Source organism: Podarcis erhardii (assembly GCF_964252035.2).
Source record: "Podarcis erhardii genome assembly, chromosome: 4".
Taxonomy (NCBI): Eukaryota; Metazoa; Chordata; class Lepidosauria; order Squamata; family Lacertidae; genus Podarcis; species Podarcis erhardii.
The window spans coordinates 96,243,133-96,264,379 of NC_138508.1; the positions used below are offsets into that span (position 1 = coordinate 96,243,133).

Sequence of the window (21,247 nt, forward strand, 5' to 3'; positions counted from 1 at the left end):
CACGTTGATGCTAGGACATAAATTCTGAAGTACAGAAGCGCATATTGACAGCCTTCCATAGCCACACTCCACTGAGTTAAAAAATTCAGGCAGCTGTCTTGATCTACTATGACGCATGTACACCTCAAAGATTAGTAGACATGGCATAATACCCAACTTAATGGGATCTGATGCCGATCCTAGAATACTGGGCTGGCAGAAGGTGGTGCGCCGCTTAACCTGGAATCACTTGCCTGATCAGCCATGAGGCATGGTTACCTGGGAGTAAGTGCTACTAAATTCAGCCGAGTTTGTTTCTAACGGCATAGATTCAGCTTGCTAAAACACACTGAGCTTTAACAAAAAGTCCAATGAAATGCTACCTTTAGCTTCTGATCAGCCATGCTCACCATTTTACAAAAAGGTGTTACCATTTAAATTGCTGGCACAAAGCAAGAACCGCAAAGAAAGGAAACAAAAGAGGCCTGCTTCTGTCTATTGCCCACATTCTCCAATTTCCTCTATGGTGATATGTTACAAACAACAGTAAAAATCGAAAGCCTCGCTATCATCTCATTTGCTTGCCAGAGGCAAGAGAACAGAGGCAGGGGTGGCTGGGTGGGTGAGGGGGGCAATTGTATCTGGTGCTCCAGCAGAGGATGTCATTGTTAAAAAAAAAAAAAAAAAATGCCCCAGAGATTAATTCCTCTACATTTCCTGTTCCACTGCACCACTTAGAACTAGGCATAATATCTAGAATGGTCCCTCAGGTTTTCAGCATGATACAGTGGTGCCCCGCAAGACGAACGCCTCGCAAGACGGAAAACCCGCTAGACGAAAGGGTTTTCCGTTTTGGAGGCGCTTCGCTAAACGAATTTCTCTATGGGGTTGCTTCGCAAGACGAAAAAATCTTGCGAGTTCCCGCGGGTTTTTCCCCGCTTTTTTTCCCCTGTTCCTAAGCTGCTAAGCCGCTTAACAGCTGATCCGCTGATAAGCCGCTTCTCAGCTGATCGCTAAAAGCCGCTAGACCGCTAATAGCGCTAATCCGCTAAGCTGTCAATGGGCTTGCTTCGCAAGACGAAAAAACCGCTAGACGAAGAGAATCGCGGAACGGATTAATTTCGTCTTGCGAGGCACCACTGTACTTTCATAACACCATCATCACTGGGAGATCAACACAGCTCACTGAAAATGTATTCCGTGAAAATGTAGTTCTGGTAGATACTCCTTTAGCAACATAGCAAAAGAAGCATAACAGATATCCAGATTCTGAATACAATGGCTAATCTGGAGCCTGTGTGAACAAGGGATTCACATTTTATTTTATTTTTTTAGCCCGGATGATAAAAGTTCTGTGTGCACAGCAGTTATTTCCCAATGTATACCTCTAGAATTTTTCTCTCAGAAGAGCCCCCCCCCCAATCCAACCACTCCTTTGCACATACAAGGTTTGTAAACGTTACATTGATGTCAGTATAACTGGTGCAAATACACTGCCATTCATTCTTCCACTGTGTTACACCAAAAAACAAACAACTAGTATAAAGATTATTACCTGACAATTCCCAAACCTTCAAAGGCTCTGTATCATCACTACTTTCAATCAGGTATTTCCTCAGCTCTTGAAGATTGTCTTTGAGGTCAGGATAGTTCTGCCTGGATTTTATGAAACATAAACCAAGTCAATAATACACAACACTTGTAGGAGCTTACAATTCGGTTGGCGTAAAGACCAACGATAAACGTTTGGAAATTGTAGTTTTAATGTTTCTCCTAACCCAGAAGGGAGGAACTTGGTAATGCTACTGTCCCACACAACCAAAGTTTGAAGACGGGGTTCAAAGCAAAGTTTCAATCGCTGATTACCATTAACCATGGTTAGCAACTATAGGAGCCAACTCCAAATAAATGCCGCACCATATAGGCCAAAGTTGTTGAGCTTTTTGACAAAAACTCCAAATAAATGCAGTCATTAGCTACTTTTGGGGAAAGTCCGATATGAGCTGCCATATGCCTGGGTTTTCCAGGACATTTTAACCAATTCTCAAAAATACTACCTGAGAAATTATGGGTGTGTGGAAGCCCATAAAAGAGCCAGATAATGGCGCTTTTGTAGGCCAACTGACCTTCCAGTTGGCCGCTCCCTTCCATTAGGCATGGGACTTTTAGGCTGCAAATCTCTCTTCCCCTCTCCCAGCCCACAGCTTTACAGTGCAGCAAAGCCACCAGCACATTTGCAGCCCTGCCACATATGGTTGCCAAGGTGGAAGGTGGGGGGCAGAAAGGTCGCTGGGCCAGCCTGGAGCTGGCATAGCATTCATAGGCCTGATGCTGTCACACAATGACTGTGAAACCAGCTCAGGATCCAACAGATATGGGCCAGCTCAGCCCCTCCTCACCCCAGAACACCCTGTTTCAGAGCGTTGTGCTGGCTACTTCTGGCAGGCATTCCAGAGGCACTAACACCTGCTCGTCTGGTGGGTGCAAGAGTGCTGCACCAATGGCAGGAGGCTGGTTTAGCTGGGAGAGCTTGGCTGGTCCCTTCACCCAATTCAGCGCACCCTCCCAAGCCTGGTACAAAGGAATGATCTCCCATGTAGTAGTACCTCCCTTTCTATAGATATTAGGCAGAACTCTTGCATAATTGAAGTTATATCATTATAATTATATAGTTATACAATTATTTATTGCAATATTCAAATCAGATTAAGGAACACTGAAAAACAAAACATCGAGTCAGTTGTAAATCAAATTTTCTCCCCTAAGTTTTATGGTTTAAATACAACAGACAACAGGGTCACTTATATTTCAAAATTAATAATTCCAGTCCAATGCAGGGCCTTTATGTTAGCCCAACTGAACATTTTCCCCTCAGCTTTTGTCAAGGGCAGATATTCAAACATCCCCAGAAACAATAGACATTGTGGATGTTTTTGGAACGTGCCGGACACAGTAGAACATATTCTTTTCTACTGCCCATTGTACAACCAGCTATGCAAATGCATGCTGAAATATACTCGGAGTCGAGTGTGGATTTCATGCTCTTTATTAAGCTCATAGTAGTAAGGAATGAATGTTTCCCCAAAGTATCTGCTTTATATACATTATTTACACAATGGGCCACACGTGATTGGCTAATTCCGGGATTCTCCTGTAGGCCAATCAGGTTGTGGATTCGCTTCCACCTGGAGCTGGATTGGGTGGCTCCTGCAGACCAATCAGACTGCTGCATTTTGGATCCTATTCAATTCAGTACATAACAATAACACCTGCTATCCCCCTTTTGGGGGTAGTCTTCACGGCACAATGAAAATAGGAGATTTTATCTGTTTAATATTAACCTGCAAGTAACTGCAAGGGTGGCTAAGTTTTTATCAATAGTATCTCTCAGAGTGGTGAATGGCACTATTTAGCAGGAAGAAACGCCAATGAAAATCCTCATTACATTTTTTTACATGGCTATTCATTTGTATATATTTTAAAATTTTATACATAGATGTTTTATGATGGCCTATATTTGTAACGCCTAATAAAGGTTTGGTGAAGTAAGTAAGATATTAGGCAAACACCAGCAGTAATGGTCTTTAGACATTTGATGAAATCCTTTTTTTGTTTAAGCAGGCTTTCTCTAATACGTGACTCAGCCGTTTATTACTCATTGAGGAAATTTATTTCAACGTCTATATTTGATGTGTTCTATTTTTGGTATTTATTTAAAGTATTTTTAATCCACTCTACATCCAAAAAGGCTCCTAGGGCAGTTAACAAACGTCAGTGATAGTTGCATAATAAAATATGAAGACATTTTTAGTTTGTGGTTTATTTTCATTACAGTTTATCTTCATAAAGGATAAATATGAGCTTGGAATTAATAGGCTACTCCCACAAAAGCCAATAAATGGTGCCTAATTTTCTATAAACGTATCTATTTTTGTTAATTTTCCTTAGTTCTTAATAAAGGATGTTGATTGAGCCATGGCCACTGGACCCTGCATCCTAACCATCCGTTTCCCCATATTAGGTATTTTAGGTATCACGTTCAACATTTAGCAAAAATGGCAGCCGTTATCATCTAAGGAGCTGATTCTTTACGTTAATGCAAAATGTAAGCCACCCAGAGTGGCTGGGGCAATTTAGTCAGATGGGCGGCATATAAATGATACAACTACTAATAAAAATGAAAATGAAAATGAAAATGAAAATGAAAATGAAAATGAAAATGAAAATGAAAATGAAAATGAAAATGAAAATAGCGTTGTTGTTGTTGCTGTTATGAGTACAGGTCCTGCTTCCGGAATTGCAGGTTCAAGGACCCAAGTATTTTATAGGATGTAATGGTCTACATCAGGCATGCCCAACTCCTAAGAGATGCAATCTACTCCCACTATAGCTGGCAGTCATCTGCCCTTTGGATTGACCAAAGCTGTGGAGCTTTTTTGAGGAAGACTTCACCAAAGTTGTTGAGCTTTCTTTCTTTTCTTTTCTTCTTTTTTCCTGGGGGGGGGGGGGGCGCGTGATCGACCAGGATCACGAGATCGTCCAGGGACGCCCCATAATCGATCACAATTGCCTGGTTGGACATGCCTGGTCTACATGATGTGATGAAGTGTGGTAGCTTTTGCTTCCACTCAAAAATATGCTATTGTATGAAATAGGGACATGCTGAGCAAAGGTGCAATTTTGTTCTTCCTCATGTTTGTCACTTTCCTCTCTAGGGGATATTTTATGATATATAAAGCATTTACCAGCACAAAAGGTGTTTCATCCTAACTGAAAACAAAAGAGATGTGCTTATGCAAGTAACCAAGCATAGTGTAAATTATCTTCATATGGTCAAACAACATGCCTTTTTAAAGAGATAAAATATATTTATTTGCACAGCAGGAAAATGTCTATGTGCATCCATTCAACAGAAACCTGATATTAAAACAATTGTAATACAGTGGTGCCTCGCAAGACGAAATTAATCCGTTCCGTGAGGCTCTTCGTATAGCGTTTTTTTCGTCTTGCAAAGCAAGCCCATTGACAGCTTAGCGCATTAGCGCTATTAGCAGTTTAGCAGCTTTTTGCGGATCAGCTGATAAGCGGCTTAGGGCTTAGGAAAAGGGGGGGAAAAGGGGAAAAACCCCGCAGGAACTTGCAAGACATTTTCATCTTGCGAAGCAAGCCCATAGGGAAATTCGTTTTGCGAAGCGCCTCCAAAACGGAAAACCCTTTCGTCTAGCGGGTTTTCCGTCTTGCGAGGCGTTCGTCTTGCGGGGCACCACTGTATGGTCAAAAGAAACATTTTAACATTTCAAGACATTTGTAACTACCAGTTTAAATTAACTTCATAAAACAGGTAAAATTTCAAAAGATGATTTTGCAACAGATCTTATTCAAGCACTAAAAACACAAGTTTATAAAAGCAAGCATGCCGGTATGGAATTATAATTAACATAAACTCACTTTAATGTGTCAAAGAGAAAGCCCTGGACTTCACTTTCCTCATTGGCTCCTTCTGCTGTTACATTATTTGTAGCTAAACAAAACACATGTACAAAAATATGACAATATATTTGCTTTCTAGAACTGATTACAATTACTACTTTTTCTATCAAAGAAACTAACTCACTGCCTAAAATGAGAGGAAGAAAGAAATTAAGACAGGTCCTCAAATAGATGACAAAGGAGGAAGATCAGGTTTGGCATACAGTTAGAAAATAGGAGTTTTCCATTCCATCTACAAAAAAATTACAGATGTACATTTCTGTATTGATTCTCAACGCCTGTGGCTACTTTTGCCATATCCCACAAAATGCAATCACAACCAGCGGTGTGTGTCAGGAAAACAAATACTGGGTGAATTACTGACCCAATAAGACATTTTCCATTAACTTCAATGGGGCAATGTAGAAGATTACTGCCTTCAAAATTCTAGACACTGCCAAATATTTTGTGATGATAATGTCTCTAGTAATACCACACACCGGAGAAAAATGTACCTTTGGTCTGAGAGTCATCTACCGCTTTGTATTCTGTACTCTTTACTGCAAGTTCCACACCATATCCAGACAAATACATCTTCTCGGAGCTAGGTTTCTGCTCGAGTACATCATTTCGAAAAGAACAGAAGGGAGGAATGTTAAGTACTACCATTTCTAAATAAGTTCTAAACTTAGATTTACTTCAATCACATTTAAATCTGTTGAACTCCTGAGTAAACATACACAATATCAGGATTATACTTTACAATTAATTGCCCGTTAAGGCTGCAATCCTATACCCACTACCCTGATAGCAATCCCCATACAATTCAGAGGGACTTACTTCAGAGTATAGCATTGTACTGTGAGTTGTAGCAGACATTAGACAAGAACTATGGATTCTAATCATTCTGTTTCTAAAACTAATAGAGGCCTACATTCTGAAAGAATACCTTCTATTGGCAGAGAGCCTTCTCAGTAGTGACACCCGTCCTGTGGAATGCCCTCCCATCAGATGTCAAAGAAATGAACAACTGACTTTTAAAAGATATCTGAAGGCAACACTTTTTAGGGAAGTTTTTAATGTCTGATGTTTTATTGTGTTTTTAATTTTCTGTTGGGAGCCGCCCAGAGTGGCTGGGGAAAACCCAGCCTGATGGGCGGGGTACAAATTATTATTAATATCATTATCATCATAAAGTTAGGGTCAGATTTTTTTAAACTTCGGACACTACACTAATCCATGCACACTTTCTTTGGGACTGCTCCACAGAGTTTTCATCACCAGCCTAGTTGACTTCAATTAAAAAAACAACAACGACTTCACATCAAAGTTAGGCCTTGTGACTGAATGTCAGGATCCAATTAATGCAATATTAACTTGGAGGATGCTTGATGCAGTATATGCACGTGGTTTGCAGTCTGTGCTTGTACAGGGGAAGAATTCTGACATACTGTAAAGAATATCTAGAGGAAAGTAGGGAGGAAGTGCTTCACTAATAGGGCGAACAGATGCAAAAGAAGACAGTTAATAGTTTAATAGTTGTGCAGAAGTGGGAGCTGTAGCAGATGTTTATAATATGAAAGGCATAGGAACCCTGTCCTCTTTTGCATCTGGCCACCCACAATGGGAACTTAAAAACAATGGGGGTGAAGGAAAAATAATCATTTTCAATAAAACGCCACCTGTTACTTTCCTTACAACATCCTTTTAGAATGTTTTATTATTTTACTGTTGTTAGCCACTCTGAGCCCAGCTTCGGTTGGGGAGGGTGGGATATAAATAAAAGTTGTTGTTGTTATTGTTGTTGTTGTTATTACAAGATATATCAGTTCTCCAGTGGCTGACTATAGGCTCATCTGAAGCCAGTCCTTAATTTCAATGTACTGTGTTATATTTGAAGCCTATAGGAAACCAATAAGTATGACATAAGGCCAAAAGCCCCAGTGTTTCCCTTTTGTGGCTGAAAAGCTTTGAAACTGACAACAAAGTATGCAACAATGGGGTTTCGTGGACATTTGGAAAGATTTAAACAAAATTTAATTCAATTGCAGTTATCCCTTCTGCACACACACTTACCTGGACAAAATGTCGAAGAACGTAAACAATTTCCTCTTTTTGTGCTTGTTCAGACAAAACTTTGTGAAATGTAGCAAAGTCTTTTGTACCCATTTCGGCATAAAGGATCACTACTGGGCCAGTCTCATTAAGCGTAGGGAATTTATGATCTCCTTTGAACAGATATGGCTTGGGCCTTGGATTAAGAACAAATAACTTGTCAGCTCAAAAGGAATAACTTAACTGGAGTGTGCCAGAATGGGAAAGACTTCCCTGTCTGGTTACTGAACAATTGACAAAAGTATGTAACACAATCCAATACATCTTTACTCAGAAGTAAAACCCACTTTGTCCAATGGGGCTTCCTCTCAGATAAGGAAGTACCATATAAGACAGGCATCTCCAAACTCAGCCCTCCAGCTATTTTGGGACTACAACTCCCATCATCCCTAACTAACAGAACCAGCGGTCAGGGATGACAGGAACTGTAGTCCCAAATCAGCTGGAGGGATGAGTTTGGGAATGCCTGATACAGGATTTCACACTAAGATAAGGACATCACAGTAGCTAAAACTGGTTGCAGAACAAGCTAAGTTAGTTTCCAGCTGGAGATGCAACTCAGCATCAGCCATTTTATCATGACACAGATAAAAAAGCTACACAGCCGCAAGCACAAAACACTGAGTGCTATTTTAATTATCCAGTACATGCAGACTTTTTATTTAGTACCTTTCATGGGAGCTATTAGACCAAAGGGAATGAAATCACTAAAGATGACATGGGTAGTTCAAGCTCTAGCTGAATTTATGCTTTGTTTCATGAAAAAGTAGCAATACTCTCACCATGACCAGAAGTCAAAACATGCATGTAGCTTCATTCCATTCTGGTGGAACTTACTCCAATGTAAGCCAAAATCCTATGCATAATGTGTGTGCCTTGTAAACAAGAAGAATGTGTTGACTTTGAGAATTTAATGACTTTGCAATCCTGTGCCATTTTAAACTATGTGTAGTTTGTTAATCTCACAATTTATGGGCTAATTCTGCTAGCAGGATATCCACAGGGAGCAGAGCAAGGTGGGGGGAACAAGCCACAAGGTTCATTTTCATAGCATGTACAGTGCTTCTAGCTTTCCAAAGTAAAGTTTAAGGGACACTAGGGGTGATGTTCTTTAGAACATGCTGAAGCTCAGCCAAAGAAATCTAGGCATGCATATGCTTTGAAGTTCTGTATCAGTTCTCATCAATTATATGTAGGCTGGAAAAACAATGGGATCAAACACCATTGTCTTCAGATCTGGGGAAGGATCAGAAGGGCTGAAATAATGCACCTAATCCCTGCAGCCAAAGTAGCCTTCAAATGTTGCAAGCAAGTAGAGCCAGAAGCCAGTGCATATCAAGGCCATTTTGTGTGTGTGTGTGTGTGTGTGTATGCGTGCGTGTGCAAATGTATATCATGTTTATCTACGGATTGCATTCAGTATTAGTTCTATTCAGAGGATGGTCACAGAAATTATTGGACATGGCTAAGGTAGGTGCATTGACTGAAATGGTCTACTCTGTGTAGGACTTAGCTGGATATTGTTGGTATAAAAAATATATAGAAAGGATAATTTCTGGATGCCAAGATCCAAATTTGGGGCAAGTACTCTGTGGTGAGAGAACCCCAGCAGAGATTTAATGTCACAAAATATGCAGCAAAGCAAAGCATGGAAATATAGGCTGTTAGACCTTTAAAAGTGAGTTCCAAAATTTCTGTTCCAGCATAGGAATGGACCACACGTTTATAAGTTAAAAACTGGTTTACTTACAAACTCTTCAAAGGTTAGGTTCATGTGCTTTTCCAAACATCAGTCAGAAGTTGCACAGGCAGTAAAAGTTAGCTTTCAAAGTGGTGAAAGTTCCTAAATTAATGTAAAGGAACTCAGGAGTTGCTGGTGAGAACCATGTGGCTGAGCTGGAGCAGCCGGCTCAAACCTCTTTACAGGAAGCTTCTCAGGAAGAACTCCTCCCAAGATAAGGGGAAGTGTATTAATTTGACTTATGCATGTTGGTTATATGAGGCTGATTTCAAACTAGCCTGGTTTCCCCATACATAACGCATCTGTTAATGTTATATCAGCCACATTCTGTCTCAATGTGTGTGATAATGTGTGTGCTAATCCCACAGGTCCTGTATCCATATAATCTGTGTCAGAACCACACACGTGACCACCTGGGTCAGAGAAAAGTTAGTTGGCTAGTTTGAAATTTGCCAAATTTCATTAGTGGCAGAGAGCAGGCACTAGACAGCCTGGCTAATATTTCTAAATCAGAAGGTGCAATGTGTCGTATCTCACACAAACATCTTACTTCTCTCATGGTTTTAAAAGCTCCACCAATCTTTAAAAAAGAAAATAATAGCTGTTATGTGGCAATCCCACACAGTTCCATGGGCAGAACTCAACACTCTCTTGCAGAATCAGAGAATCAGAACTCTTGGCGTGTCAGGGGAGGCCTCCTGATAGGATGGAGGTGGCAGCAGACCAAGAGATGGAGCTGAACTGACATGCACTGCCTGAAATGGAAAGCTCATATGGAAGAAGGATTGCAGACAGTCACTCTTCCCAGGCGCCTGAGATAAAGCAAGAGCTGCAACTCAAAGTGGCATCTTTGACCAACATGTATCACTGAGTCCCAATATCCAGGTTTATATGGTGAGAACAAAGGTAAATGTGTGCTGCCAAAACAAATAAAAATGTGATGCTGTGGAACAAAAGCTTTAAGAACCGTTCGTTCAAAATAGCTCATTATATTTACCTTGTAGCAGCTTTCTTCAGAAGCTTCCACATTTCATTAGTCTTACAGGTACTCTTCCCATGGATAACCACAAATGCACTGCAACCTTTCGGTGGCGGCTCATCAGCTGCAATCTAATATTTCAACAATTACACTCAACCCAGCTGGTGTAATTGCATTTCATCCTAAAAGTAATGCACCTTCCTTTGATTAAAACAGCTCATCAGCTGCTATCACATTGTGCGTCTAAGTACCAAGTATGTGAGGAGAAAATAATGAAAAGATCGGAGCCCTACAAGTAACACCAATGTATCCTGTCTCAGAATGCCCACTGTTAAGAGTTATTTGGATGTTTTAGAAATCAATTTTCTTTTTTTATTAAGATAACAGAACACACCTTTTTTGGAAATAACAGAAGTAAACAGGGACGCTATCATCTTTTCTCACATTCCCCAACTCCAGTTGAGGTCAAAATGCATAACCTTTGGACAGTTTTTATACAAACTTTTGCAGAAACATGTGCCTACTTCACATGACAGGGACACCCTTTATTAAACTAGTTTATAAAGTATAAGCTGATTTTATAGAATTGCTGATAGGCAAATTCATAGTTACCATGTCTATTTTCCTACTTCCAAAAATGCCCTCAGAAATACCCACTTTAAGATCAGACTCAGCTTTGGTGTCAACATCAATAGGATACAGCTTTCTTTTTCACATCAGTAAGATCCAAGTATGCAGCATTTTCTGTTGAGCCAGGTGAGTTGTTTGACTATATTTTGTTTTAACTAACTAGTTGGGGTAGGGAGAGAGTTTCCCACATTTAGACATTACAGGGAATTTGTTAGTTCTAAAGCACATGTGGACAACCTGTAATCTAGGGGGCTGAACTCTGCACACACCCCTTTAGTGGGCAGAAATGAAGATATGAACTGGGACACCATGCGTTTATTATAATATAGAGTCTTCCTGGATCACTCATTGTTGTCTTACACACATAACATTAAGCCAAACCGTGGCTTAGTGCAAATGGGCAGGCTCCCAGAGAGGAGATCATGGAAGCTTTTCTTCTCCAAAGTTGTTTTGCCAATGTACTAAGGCTGTGCTTTGGCTTAGCATGACATCCAAATCCATGCTTGTGGTTTAGCTTTCACATCCAAACCACAAACTCCTAGGTCTTTGTTTGCAGCTTGCAGTTTGTCTTGCAAGAGACTTGGGTCAACACAGCACAATATCATAATGACAAGGAGGAGCAAAGCAGCCATTATGTCCTCTTTGAGAGCCATGGTTTCGCTCTCAAGCCAGGCCAGTATCTCTATGGCGTGGGACCGATTTGAGGCTTGCTTCTGAGTTCACACTGAACAATACACTGCAGATGGATATCACCTGAAGAGGCCATATGGATGTAAAGCAAATAGTGTTTTTCTCCAGACCAGTCCTACCAATATCAACAACACTACTAGAGACTAAGGGCTGCTTTGAAGACCACCACCACTTGGATGCTACTGTAAATCCATCCCTCTGGTCTTTTTTCCCTTCCACGCAGCACTATAGTTCTACAGAAGCTTAGCAAGCAGACTATCACGCTACCACAAAACATTTTGGAAGGGAGGGTTGCAGCAGCATGAAGAAAGCACTCTTAGCCATGCTGCAAGCTGCTGCAAGAGAACGGCTTGCAGTATGACAACAGCCACAATGAGGAGCAATTTTTGAAAGCCCCTCTTTAGCATAGTTACAGATAGGTAGCCGTGTTGGTCTGCCATGGTCAAAACAAAATAAAAAAATTAAAAAAAATCCTTCCAGTAGCACCTTAAAGACCAACTGAGTTAGTTTTAGGTATGAGCTTTCGTGTGCATGCACACTTCTTCAGATACACTGATTCTTCAGTGTATCTGAAGAAGTGTGCATGCACACGAAAGCTCATACCTAAAACTAACTCAGTTGGTCTTTAAGGTGCTACTGGAAGGAATTTTTTTATTTTGTTTTGACCTCTTTAGCATGTGAACCAAAGCCATATCCAGATTCCTAGCTTGTACCAGCCCATTTTACACACCTGCTGAAACATCTGAATGGTTGGGGAATGTGCTCGTAAGGAAAGAGAAAATTTCAAAAGATTAATCTGCACATTTGAAAGGAACTGTCCGGCTTTCTTCAGGATTAAGTTGTAATAAGAATGCTCCGAGACTGTATTAAAAAAGGAAAAGAAATACAAGTGACATGTTAACATCTAGTCCCAAATATCACTGAATTACAATTACGTGTTGGAAAATAAAAATATCTGGAATATAGAAAGTTGTAGGATTTCAGATGATTACCAATTCTAAAATGTTTATTCATACAAAGTACAATTTCTCTAGTTGGGGGCTTACAAATTAAACATAAAACATGGCAGGTATATTGACTTGTGAACTGGTTTCTCTTGCTGATCTGAAAAGGGTGGTGCAGAAGTTGAATCATACATCAGAGAGCATTACTGTGTATTAATCACTAACCATTTTACCAAATAAAATGGCCCAAGCTAAGGTAAATGCCTGAAATCCTATGAACTAACATAGGATTAGTTGTTGTTGAATAAGCGAAGAGGAAAATGGAGGAAGACAAGACAGACAGTGCTGTGGAAAAGGAAAAAAAAAAGTAGTACTAGTACAGATAAACAAAAGACAGAAAACAGGTTGCTATTCCACTGAGTGGTTATGCATATAATTTTCTTTTAACAAACAGCAATTACGGCTGCCATCCTAACCGAACACCTGGGCATGTCCTCAAGGACTAAAGATTATAAAGACAACAATTCTGTAATGGTTGCCAGCTTCAACTCTTTCCTGCACTGAGAATTCTGGTTGTGTGGCAGTTTGATTGGGGTTGGGTGGAAATATTTTAATTCACCATAACACGTAAGTATGGGGACAAGAGGACCAGCTGTGGCACCTTGTTCCTTCCTCTTAGTGCTTGGAACAGTGAAAAACTCTCCAGTCCCAGGAGGTGGGGAGTGACTAAGAAGGAACAATGACCTAAAGAGGACAGTATGCAACTCTAGGACCATATCATGATGTGATTTGCACTTAATGTTAAGCTACGGTTTATTAGATCATTTGAAGCCATAGCAGCAGCTTAACCATGGTTTATTAAACATGAACAAACCTCATCTGTAAGCCATGGTGTCCAGCTGGTTTATAAACCATGATGTGCACTAACCATAGTTTAGAGTTATGCACAAACCTGTCCAAAGCAAAACATCAGAAGGCGTAGACGCCCCCTTCTGTGGGAATGTTTTCTTTAAAAAATATATATTTCATGGAAGCCACCATGGGCATTTAAAGGAGGAATATAAATCCCCAAAACAATGTTGTGATGTGCCCAAAGAACTGGACACAATTAAAATTAGCATGCAATGTTTAATTCACTGCTACATCTAAACTTGGAGAACATTGTTTTAGCTAATTAGTAAATAAGAATCTGAAACTATTGTTTGATTCTTGTTTGTTCTCACTAGCAAGAGTTTAAGCAAACCACTTTTTCCAAGTTTGAAGGTAATGGGGAACTATGGTTTGTTACAAACAGAAACAAAACTTCCAGTCGCCTCCTTTGATGTGCTGCAGAAAAGAGCTCTGGGTTACTATAGATACAAAAATGCTGTACCTACACATTTATCAGTAACTCCATGTGGTGAACAGAAAAGAGGATGAACCCGGATATGACATTATGTAATTGCCAAGTGGCAAGGCTCACTCATAAGGCCAAAATTAAGACCCTCCTTCATGCTGCTTCCCCTCCCCACCAACAAATGTTGGGATGCTTAGATCAGAAATCTTTTTTAAAAGATCTCTGATAACTAAGAAGATGATGCAGAATATAAATAAGGATGGGGGCATGAAAAAGGTTTGGGCAAATATTTTAAAAAGCCATTGCTTATTTATTTATTAATTTATTTATTTATTTACTTGCTTACTTACTTACTACATTTACATACCACTTTGTAAGGCATAATCACCTACAGAATCCATGCAAACCACGTTAACACCCCTAAAAACTGAGCAACAGCAATTCCAATATCATGATGAATAAGAGAGACTGAAATAAAAATATTTTGAATTTTTTCTTCTTCTTAGAACAGGAGGCCCTACATATCTGCTGAGGAAATAAGTTTCAGAGGTACAAACCCACCACTGAAAAGGACCTGTCCATGCTATCCATCAGTCTAATCAGTGGCTGACTGCAAAGTCCAAGTATCAGCCAGGGCAAGGCAGCCTACTTTATGCAGTGGATTTTTGGAAGGAAGGGAGGGTATCATTCTGATTTTCTGCTTCAGGCATCAACATGTCTTGGACTGTCTCAACGTTCTTATTTTAATGTGAAGAAACCAGAAAGTGAACCGCTACCAAGGACAGGTTGCAGAATACACTGTGCATTTACAGTGACTCTCCAGATGTTGTTGGACTATTTATCTATAACATATTTTATTGCTTAATATAATCAAATCTCTAAGTGGTTTGCATAAAAAAGAATAAAAATGTCCTAAAACACAACATAAAGACAAGATTTTAAAAAACCCAAAACCTCCCATCAGCTCCAGCCAGCACCAGTAATATTCAAGGATGGTAGGAGAGTTGTAATCCAACAACTGGAAATTCCCAGGTTAACCACTCTTGGTTGAAAGCATGCACACTATTAACACTATTACACAGTACAAGTTACAGAAAGGTCTGCCAGACTAGATATACACAACAAACTCAACTTACCTCCTTTCCTGTATAATGTTAATTCTTTCACCGTTTCCAAAAACTGCCAGAATTGCTCATTGCCTTCTTCTGCAATGAATTCACTGTTAAAAATGTATGTAATAATTCATCCATTAGTATAGTTCATAAGGCACAAACAAACATTTTGAGAAGAAGCCCAAGTGAGCGATCCTATACACAAGCAGCTGGCATATAGCAGGCCCAGCATCGGTTAAGCTGGTGCAAAAATTACACTGGATCCAAACTCCATTCAGGAATGGAGCTTCTGCTAGCAGAGCCCGCCTAAACCTGGCAGAGGGGGAACAAGTCTTTAAAATTGTGTTTGAATTATACCACTCTTTTCGCTGGTTTGATTTATCCCAGCCAGGTCAGGTAACTGAGCTGAATTGGCTTAGGATCAAGCTTTAGTCTCCCTCTCCAGTACTGCCCCACTGTGCCTCTAGAAAACTCATTTTTTGCCAGTTTAAGATCCACTGAGCTCAACTCAGTAAGATGGGATCCAGCTAAGACAGATGGGGGTGATATGTCAGTGTATCTCCAGCTGAGCTAAGGATGAAGAAGCCGAGCAGGTATAGCCCAGATCCACTGGGAACCTCCCAGCTCAGCTAGGGATCTGCTGGATCCTAACCTCACACATCCCAGAAGATGTTGCTATGCCAATTTTCCCTGTGTTTGAAAAAGCCTATATGATTTAAAGACATAATTTACTTTTCACCACAAAATTGTAGAAGTCCTTTGAGATCAGTAGAACAACACTACATAGCAAACATTGTGCAGAATAATAACCCATGTCACCAACCAATAACAAGACATAATCTACATAGCCAGAGCACTGGATCCCCGGAAGTATATTTTGTATTAAGCTGTCAACCTATTAATTAATTGATTAATGAATCCCCTTCTACATGCCCCTTAAGGAAGTTTACAAATATATAATAAAAACAGCTAAGACAGGTTTTTCTTAAGTCCAAAAACAATTAAAGATTGATTTAAAAACAATGCAGATTGAACAACTAAGGCAGAGATGTTTTAATTCAGTTATATAGCACTTGCTCAAATTAGGCTTGCAGGATGTAATTCTCACTTTACAGACAGGAAACTGAGGTAAAAGCTGCAATCTTAAACATACTTATTGCAGAATAAATCCTGTTAAATTTAGTAGGACTTATTTCTGACTAAACTTAGAATTGTTATGTACATATGACACCCTAGCACACTCAGCAAGTACACCAGTGAAAGTGGATTTATACAATTAACTCTGAATGACTTTAAAGACATTCAGTCACCCATGAGCTCAGCAGGCAGGCCTGTACTGTAAAATGAGTGGATGAAAACTGAGTATGATGAGACATGCAAGTTATGTTGCCTCATTCCTCCATACATGTAGCACATACAGTGCAAAATTTTATGGTATTGTACAAGAGGTATATTGAATGTTCATTGCTAAGGAAAACTCTGAATCATATACAATTGGAATTAAGTTCTGATGTTGCACAGATTAAACTAGTAAGTTTTAATTACATAAATGTTTATTTTAGTTTTAAATTATGTGATATCCATACCACCATGGACAATAACTGTGTTACATGATCTAACCATTCTTGATGTTTCCTAACTGCTCAGAAGTTGTGTATTTTTTCACAGAGTGACTCATTTGCATGTAATGCCACAGCAAACCATGGCTTAGCGCAAACGCACAGGTTCCCAAAGAGGAGATATCGCTGTTACACTCCTCAGGGCTGAGTTATACTTTGGCTTAATTTGTCTTCCAAACCCAGGTCTACAGTTTGCCTTACTTCAGACATAACATAAGTTGTAAACAAGGTTTGTTCTTTGTGATATTTTATACAACAGAAACGTTTCTTTTTTTATAGAAACAAAATGGTATAGTGGAGGACATTGTTTACCGCTGCGCAGGTGACAAAGTCCTAGAAGGGCTATGCCTACATCTACTTATATGCAAATTCTGCAATGAAAAGTTTGTTTGGAATAGGATTTTGTCTCAAATTGTGGTAAAAAGGCACAGTCCCAGAAGACATGGAGTAACTACTGGATTATTTATTACTAAGACACAACACAAATTCAAATGAATCTATTTTGGGGGTGGCAGGAAAAGGAGCAGGATGCCAAACTGAAGACCACTCATAATAGTAAGCAACATTTCTGGTTAACATAGCAGAAAATAATGCTATTTAAACACACCAATTCGTTTCCTTCTATTTTAATGACAGCATAAAAAAGGAGGTGGGAAATTTTTTACATAGTTATATGCAGCGTGCACACAGTGTGGCAACATTGGTCAAATTGCTGGAATATAAAGATCAACCATCTTGAGGTATTAAGTTGTTACTGGTGACATGTAGAATTATTTGAAATAAGGTTCTTACAGTACATCACTTTGGCATGTTATGGCATTGGAACAAGATTCATGTGCATGCCAGATGAAGACCCATACTTGTTTTTGTTATTTTTGATACTGCTGGATATGTAAGATATCTGACCTCAGTATTTTACCACATGGCTACACGTTCTTAATGGAGATACCAATAAGGCAAATGAACTCATACGAATACTATAAAAGGGCTGGAATGCAGGGGTGCTTATTTGGTTTGTGATTACAACTCCAAGACACTTTCTCTGGAACAATCTCCCTAAAATGCCATTAAAATCTTTGGGACAAGCCCTTAAATCATTCCATAAACTCCAATGGATTTTCAAGGAAACTACCCTAAATCAATTGAAATTATGGACTTCCATGGACAACTAATGTTACATACATCACAGCATTCAGCTTATGTATATCACAACTTTCCTACAAGTTAGTTCCAAGGCAGCATTCATTGCCCCTCCCTTCTCCTCACAATAGCCTTGTGAGGTAGGTGAAAGTGTGACCTTCAAGGCTGAGTATTTCAGAAGGAGTCTTTCCAGACTTAACCAGCCTGGCACCCTCAAGATGTTGCTGGAACTACAACAGACACCAACTCCTGCCAGGTGTGCTATCTGGAGCTGATGGTGTCTGCAGCCCAAGGGCACAAGGCTGACAAAGGCTGCTCTAACCACTACACTACACTCCCTGGCACCGGAAGTCTCCACTTCTCCCAATTGGACTGCCCTGACGTCCTTTTCCCTCGGTGTCCAACAGCCCCAGCTGGGAGAGGTGTGATTCCCAATCCCCTCTGGATTCCCACCAGGAGATCTGGTTGGAGGTTCCGCAGTCCAGCGCTTCTTAACCTTGGGTACCCCAGCTGTTGCCGGACTACAACTCCCAGCATCCCTCGCTCGCAGGGCTAGGGATGATGATAGGAGTTGTACCCAACACCTGGGAAGCCGAGTTTGTGGCTCAACAGGTAGGGCATGAGGGCTGCAGGTTCGAGTCCCATGTTAGGCAAAAGATTGCTCCCCCCCCCCAATTTTTTTATTAAGTTTCACAAAATTATACACAAACAAAACACACAAACAAACATAAATCATAACCTTATTAAAATTACACTTATTAACATTGTTAAGTGACTTCCTCGCTTCCCCTTGGTTGAATTTCCATGCATATCCTTATAACGGCTTTCCAAATCTTAATTCTTATAAACTTAGTCCATTAACATCCTTATCTCTTTTCAATTCGAAATTGTACATGTTAAACATCACTTAGCTTAAATAAATTCCTAAGCCAATCTGTTGCCTGCAAGCTATTTCCAATTAGTTTAACTTAACAAATTTAGCTAAATAATCCTTAAATTTTGTCCATTCTTCCTTAGGCAAAAGATTCCTGCAGGTCAGAGGGGGTTGGACTAGATGACCCTCGTGGTCTCCTAGAATAAGGGATGCTGGGAGCTGAGGATTCCAAGTCGATCTCCCCACCCAGGGCAGGCGCACCCATGAGGCAAGCAGATCCACAGGGGTAGCAGATCCCGAGGTCAACCTTTCCCCCTAGTCTCCTTGTTCCTGACGCGGGTCATCCCTCGCCCCCTTTTGGAGGTGCGCCTCAGCTGCCCTCGCTTTCCCTCAGCTGTCTCTCTCCTCCCCTCACCTGGCCTCCAGCAGCAACTGAGTCGCCGGCCACTTCGCCGCCAGCCGGGCGGCCACCGCCTTCCTCGGGGAGCTCTCGGCGCCGCGCGGCCACAAGCCGAGCACCAGCACCCCGGCCACCAGCACCGGCACCCCGGCCACCTTCTTCGCCATGGCCCGCTTCGCCCGCGTCGCCAGAATCCCCTCAGAGCCGCTGCCACGCACAGGCGGCGGCCCGACAGCGGGCTCCGCCCCCCGGCCCTGCCGCCCCGTCCTATCGCTGCGCTCGCCTCCAGTCCAGGCCCCGCCCGCTTCTTTCCCGTAGGATCGCGGCCCCGCTCTTCCCCTTGGTCCGCGGGAAAGCTCCAATCGGAGACGAACGCAACAGCCGCCGGAGTAGGGGGCGGGGCCTGGAGGGAGGGGGCGGGGCCGACCGAACGAGAACCGTTATAAGATGCTGAGCTTCCCCAACGCGATGCGGCGCAACCCTCGCGGCTCAGATCCGCATTATTGGTAGTGCGGATGTATTGTCAAAATATTTTTTTTTTTTGCTTTTCACAACATTATAAACAAACAAACACATAGAGCAAACAAACATAAATCATAACCTTATTAAAAAATACATTAATTAACATTATTAAGTGACTTCCTCGCTTCCCCTTGGTTGAATTTCACTGCATGTCCTTTCAACGGTTTTCCAAATCATAGTTCTTAAAATAATTTAACTTAAACATTAACATCCTTAGATCTTCACATTATGAAATTAAACCTATTAATTCAGCACTTAACTTAAATAAAATCCTAAGCCAATTAAGTATCTGCAAGCTGTTTTCAGTTAATTTAACTTAACATGTTTACGGACGTATTCTTGTCGATGGATCCGTAGTATATTGGTGATAGGTCGGGGACCTGATGCGGAAAGCAAAGCGTGTTTGGTACTTCAAGCCCCTCTCAGCTGTGCCCGTTAAAGCGCAGCTGTAGGTGGTGTGATGAGAACCTCCTTCTTTCTTCATCTTTGGCGATCCCTCGTAGCCGAGCGTCTTCCATAAACACGGTCTAACCGTGAGTCCGGAAGTGGCTGTGGAGGCCAGTTCTGGATCCACATGTGGGGACATGGGTTTCCGCGCGGGAGTTGATCAAGGTGAGGGTTTGCCAAATATGCCTTCCTCTTACTGCGTTTCTACCTATCATCCTGAGTTTGAGCATCTTCGAAGTCCATGACATCTTTGGTAAAGGCTATTCTCCAATTGGAGTGCTCACAGGCCAGTATTTCCCAGTTGTCAGTGTTTATACTACAGTGGTACCTCGGGTTACAGACGCTTCAGGTTACAGACTCCGCTAACCCAGAAATAGTACCCCGGGTTAAGAACTTTGCTTCAGGATGAGAACAGAAATCGTGCAGCGGCGGCGTGGCAGCAGCAGGAGGCCCCATTAGCTAAAGTGGTACCTCAGGTTAACAACAGTTTCAGGTTAAGAGCAGACCTCCAGAACGAATTAAGTTCTTAACCCAAGGTACCACTGTATTTAGACAAATAATGTACAAGAGTGGCAAGGAAACCAAGAAACAAAATTAAGTGTATATATATGAATTGAATCTAATAGTCCTTGAATAGTTGCCGCCCAGTCAATATCATCATTCAGGTAGTAAACTTTAGCGGAACACTGTGTCATATTCTCAACTCATGGACGCTATTAATTTTCTTCTGCTTCCTAATACATTAAAGTAATTTTAATTATGATGAAGGCCCTACTACTACTAATAAATAATGACATGTTCCAATTGGGTACTTTTGATCTGTTTGAGACATAGAGTGCGTATTGTACGAATTGTATGTAGTAAGTTTTGTGTTGATTATTATATTTTGTAGTTTTGTAAACAAGTAAACAATGAAGGTACATCTAAAAGACAGTTTCCACAGTACAGGATGGTATAGTCCCAGTCACGCCTCTCCCCCCCCCCCCCATGGCACAGAAGACGCATGAACAAGAGTCTGCAATGCCTTCCTACTTACCTAGGATGTCTGCTCCACCTCTGATGCCACTACCCACTTGCAGAGGGACATAACATTTGAACAATACCTACACATTTAAAATCAGAAGTACATAGGCTCAGATCGTATGGCTGATTCTGAGTCTTACCTGAAAAACCAACTGTGTGATCTGAGTGTATGCATGCTGTAGTTTTTGTATATGGGTCATGTATGTGGTTGCTGGCATTGCAGGCAG

General features: G+C 41.0%; 1 protein-coding gene across 4 annotated transcripts in view; it reads right to left on the minus strand.

The window, feature by feature from the left end:
- The window catches only part of UGGT2 (UDP-glucose glycoprotein glucosyltransferase 2), a 79,176-nt gene extending 59,920 nt beyond the window's left edge, over positions 1-19,256 (minus strand). For 2 of the 4 annotated variants that reach the window (XR_014155544.1, XM_081857978.1), the window contains exons 1-8: positions 19,044-19,249; positions 15,020-15,102; positions 12,334-12,464; positions 10,302-10,414; positions 7,525-7,699; positions 5,964-6,060; positions 5,428-5,500; positions 1,535-1,635 (exon numbers count right to left, since the gene is read on the minus strand). Coding sequence is in view for 3 of the 4 variants with exons in the window: in XM_081857978.1 (XP_081714104.1) it covers positions 1,535-1,635; positions 5,428-5,500; positions 5,964-6,060; positions 7,525-7,699; positions 10,302-10,414; positions 12,334-12,464; positions 15,020-15,102; positions 19,044-19,195 (925 nt within the window). In the remaining variant the exon portion in view is untranslated. Of the gene's footprint in view, positions 1-1,534; positions 1,636-5,427; positions 5,501-5,963; positions 6,061-7,524; positions 7,700-10,301; positions 10,415-12,333; positions 12,465-15,019; positions 15,103-19,043 lie in introns of those variants that run through there. The other 2 variants (XM_081857980.1, XM_081857979.1) reach the window with 2 other exon arrangements.
- Between the last annotated feature and the right edge of the window lie 1,991 nt (positions 19,257-21,247).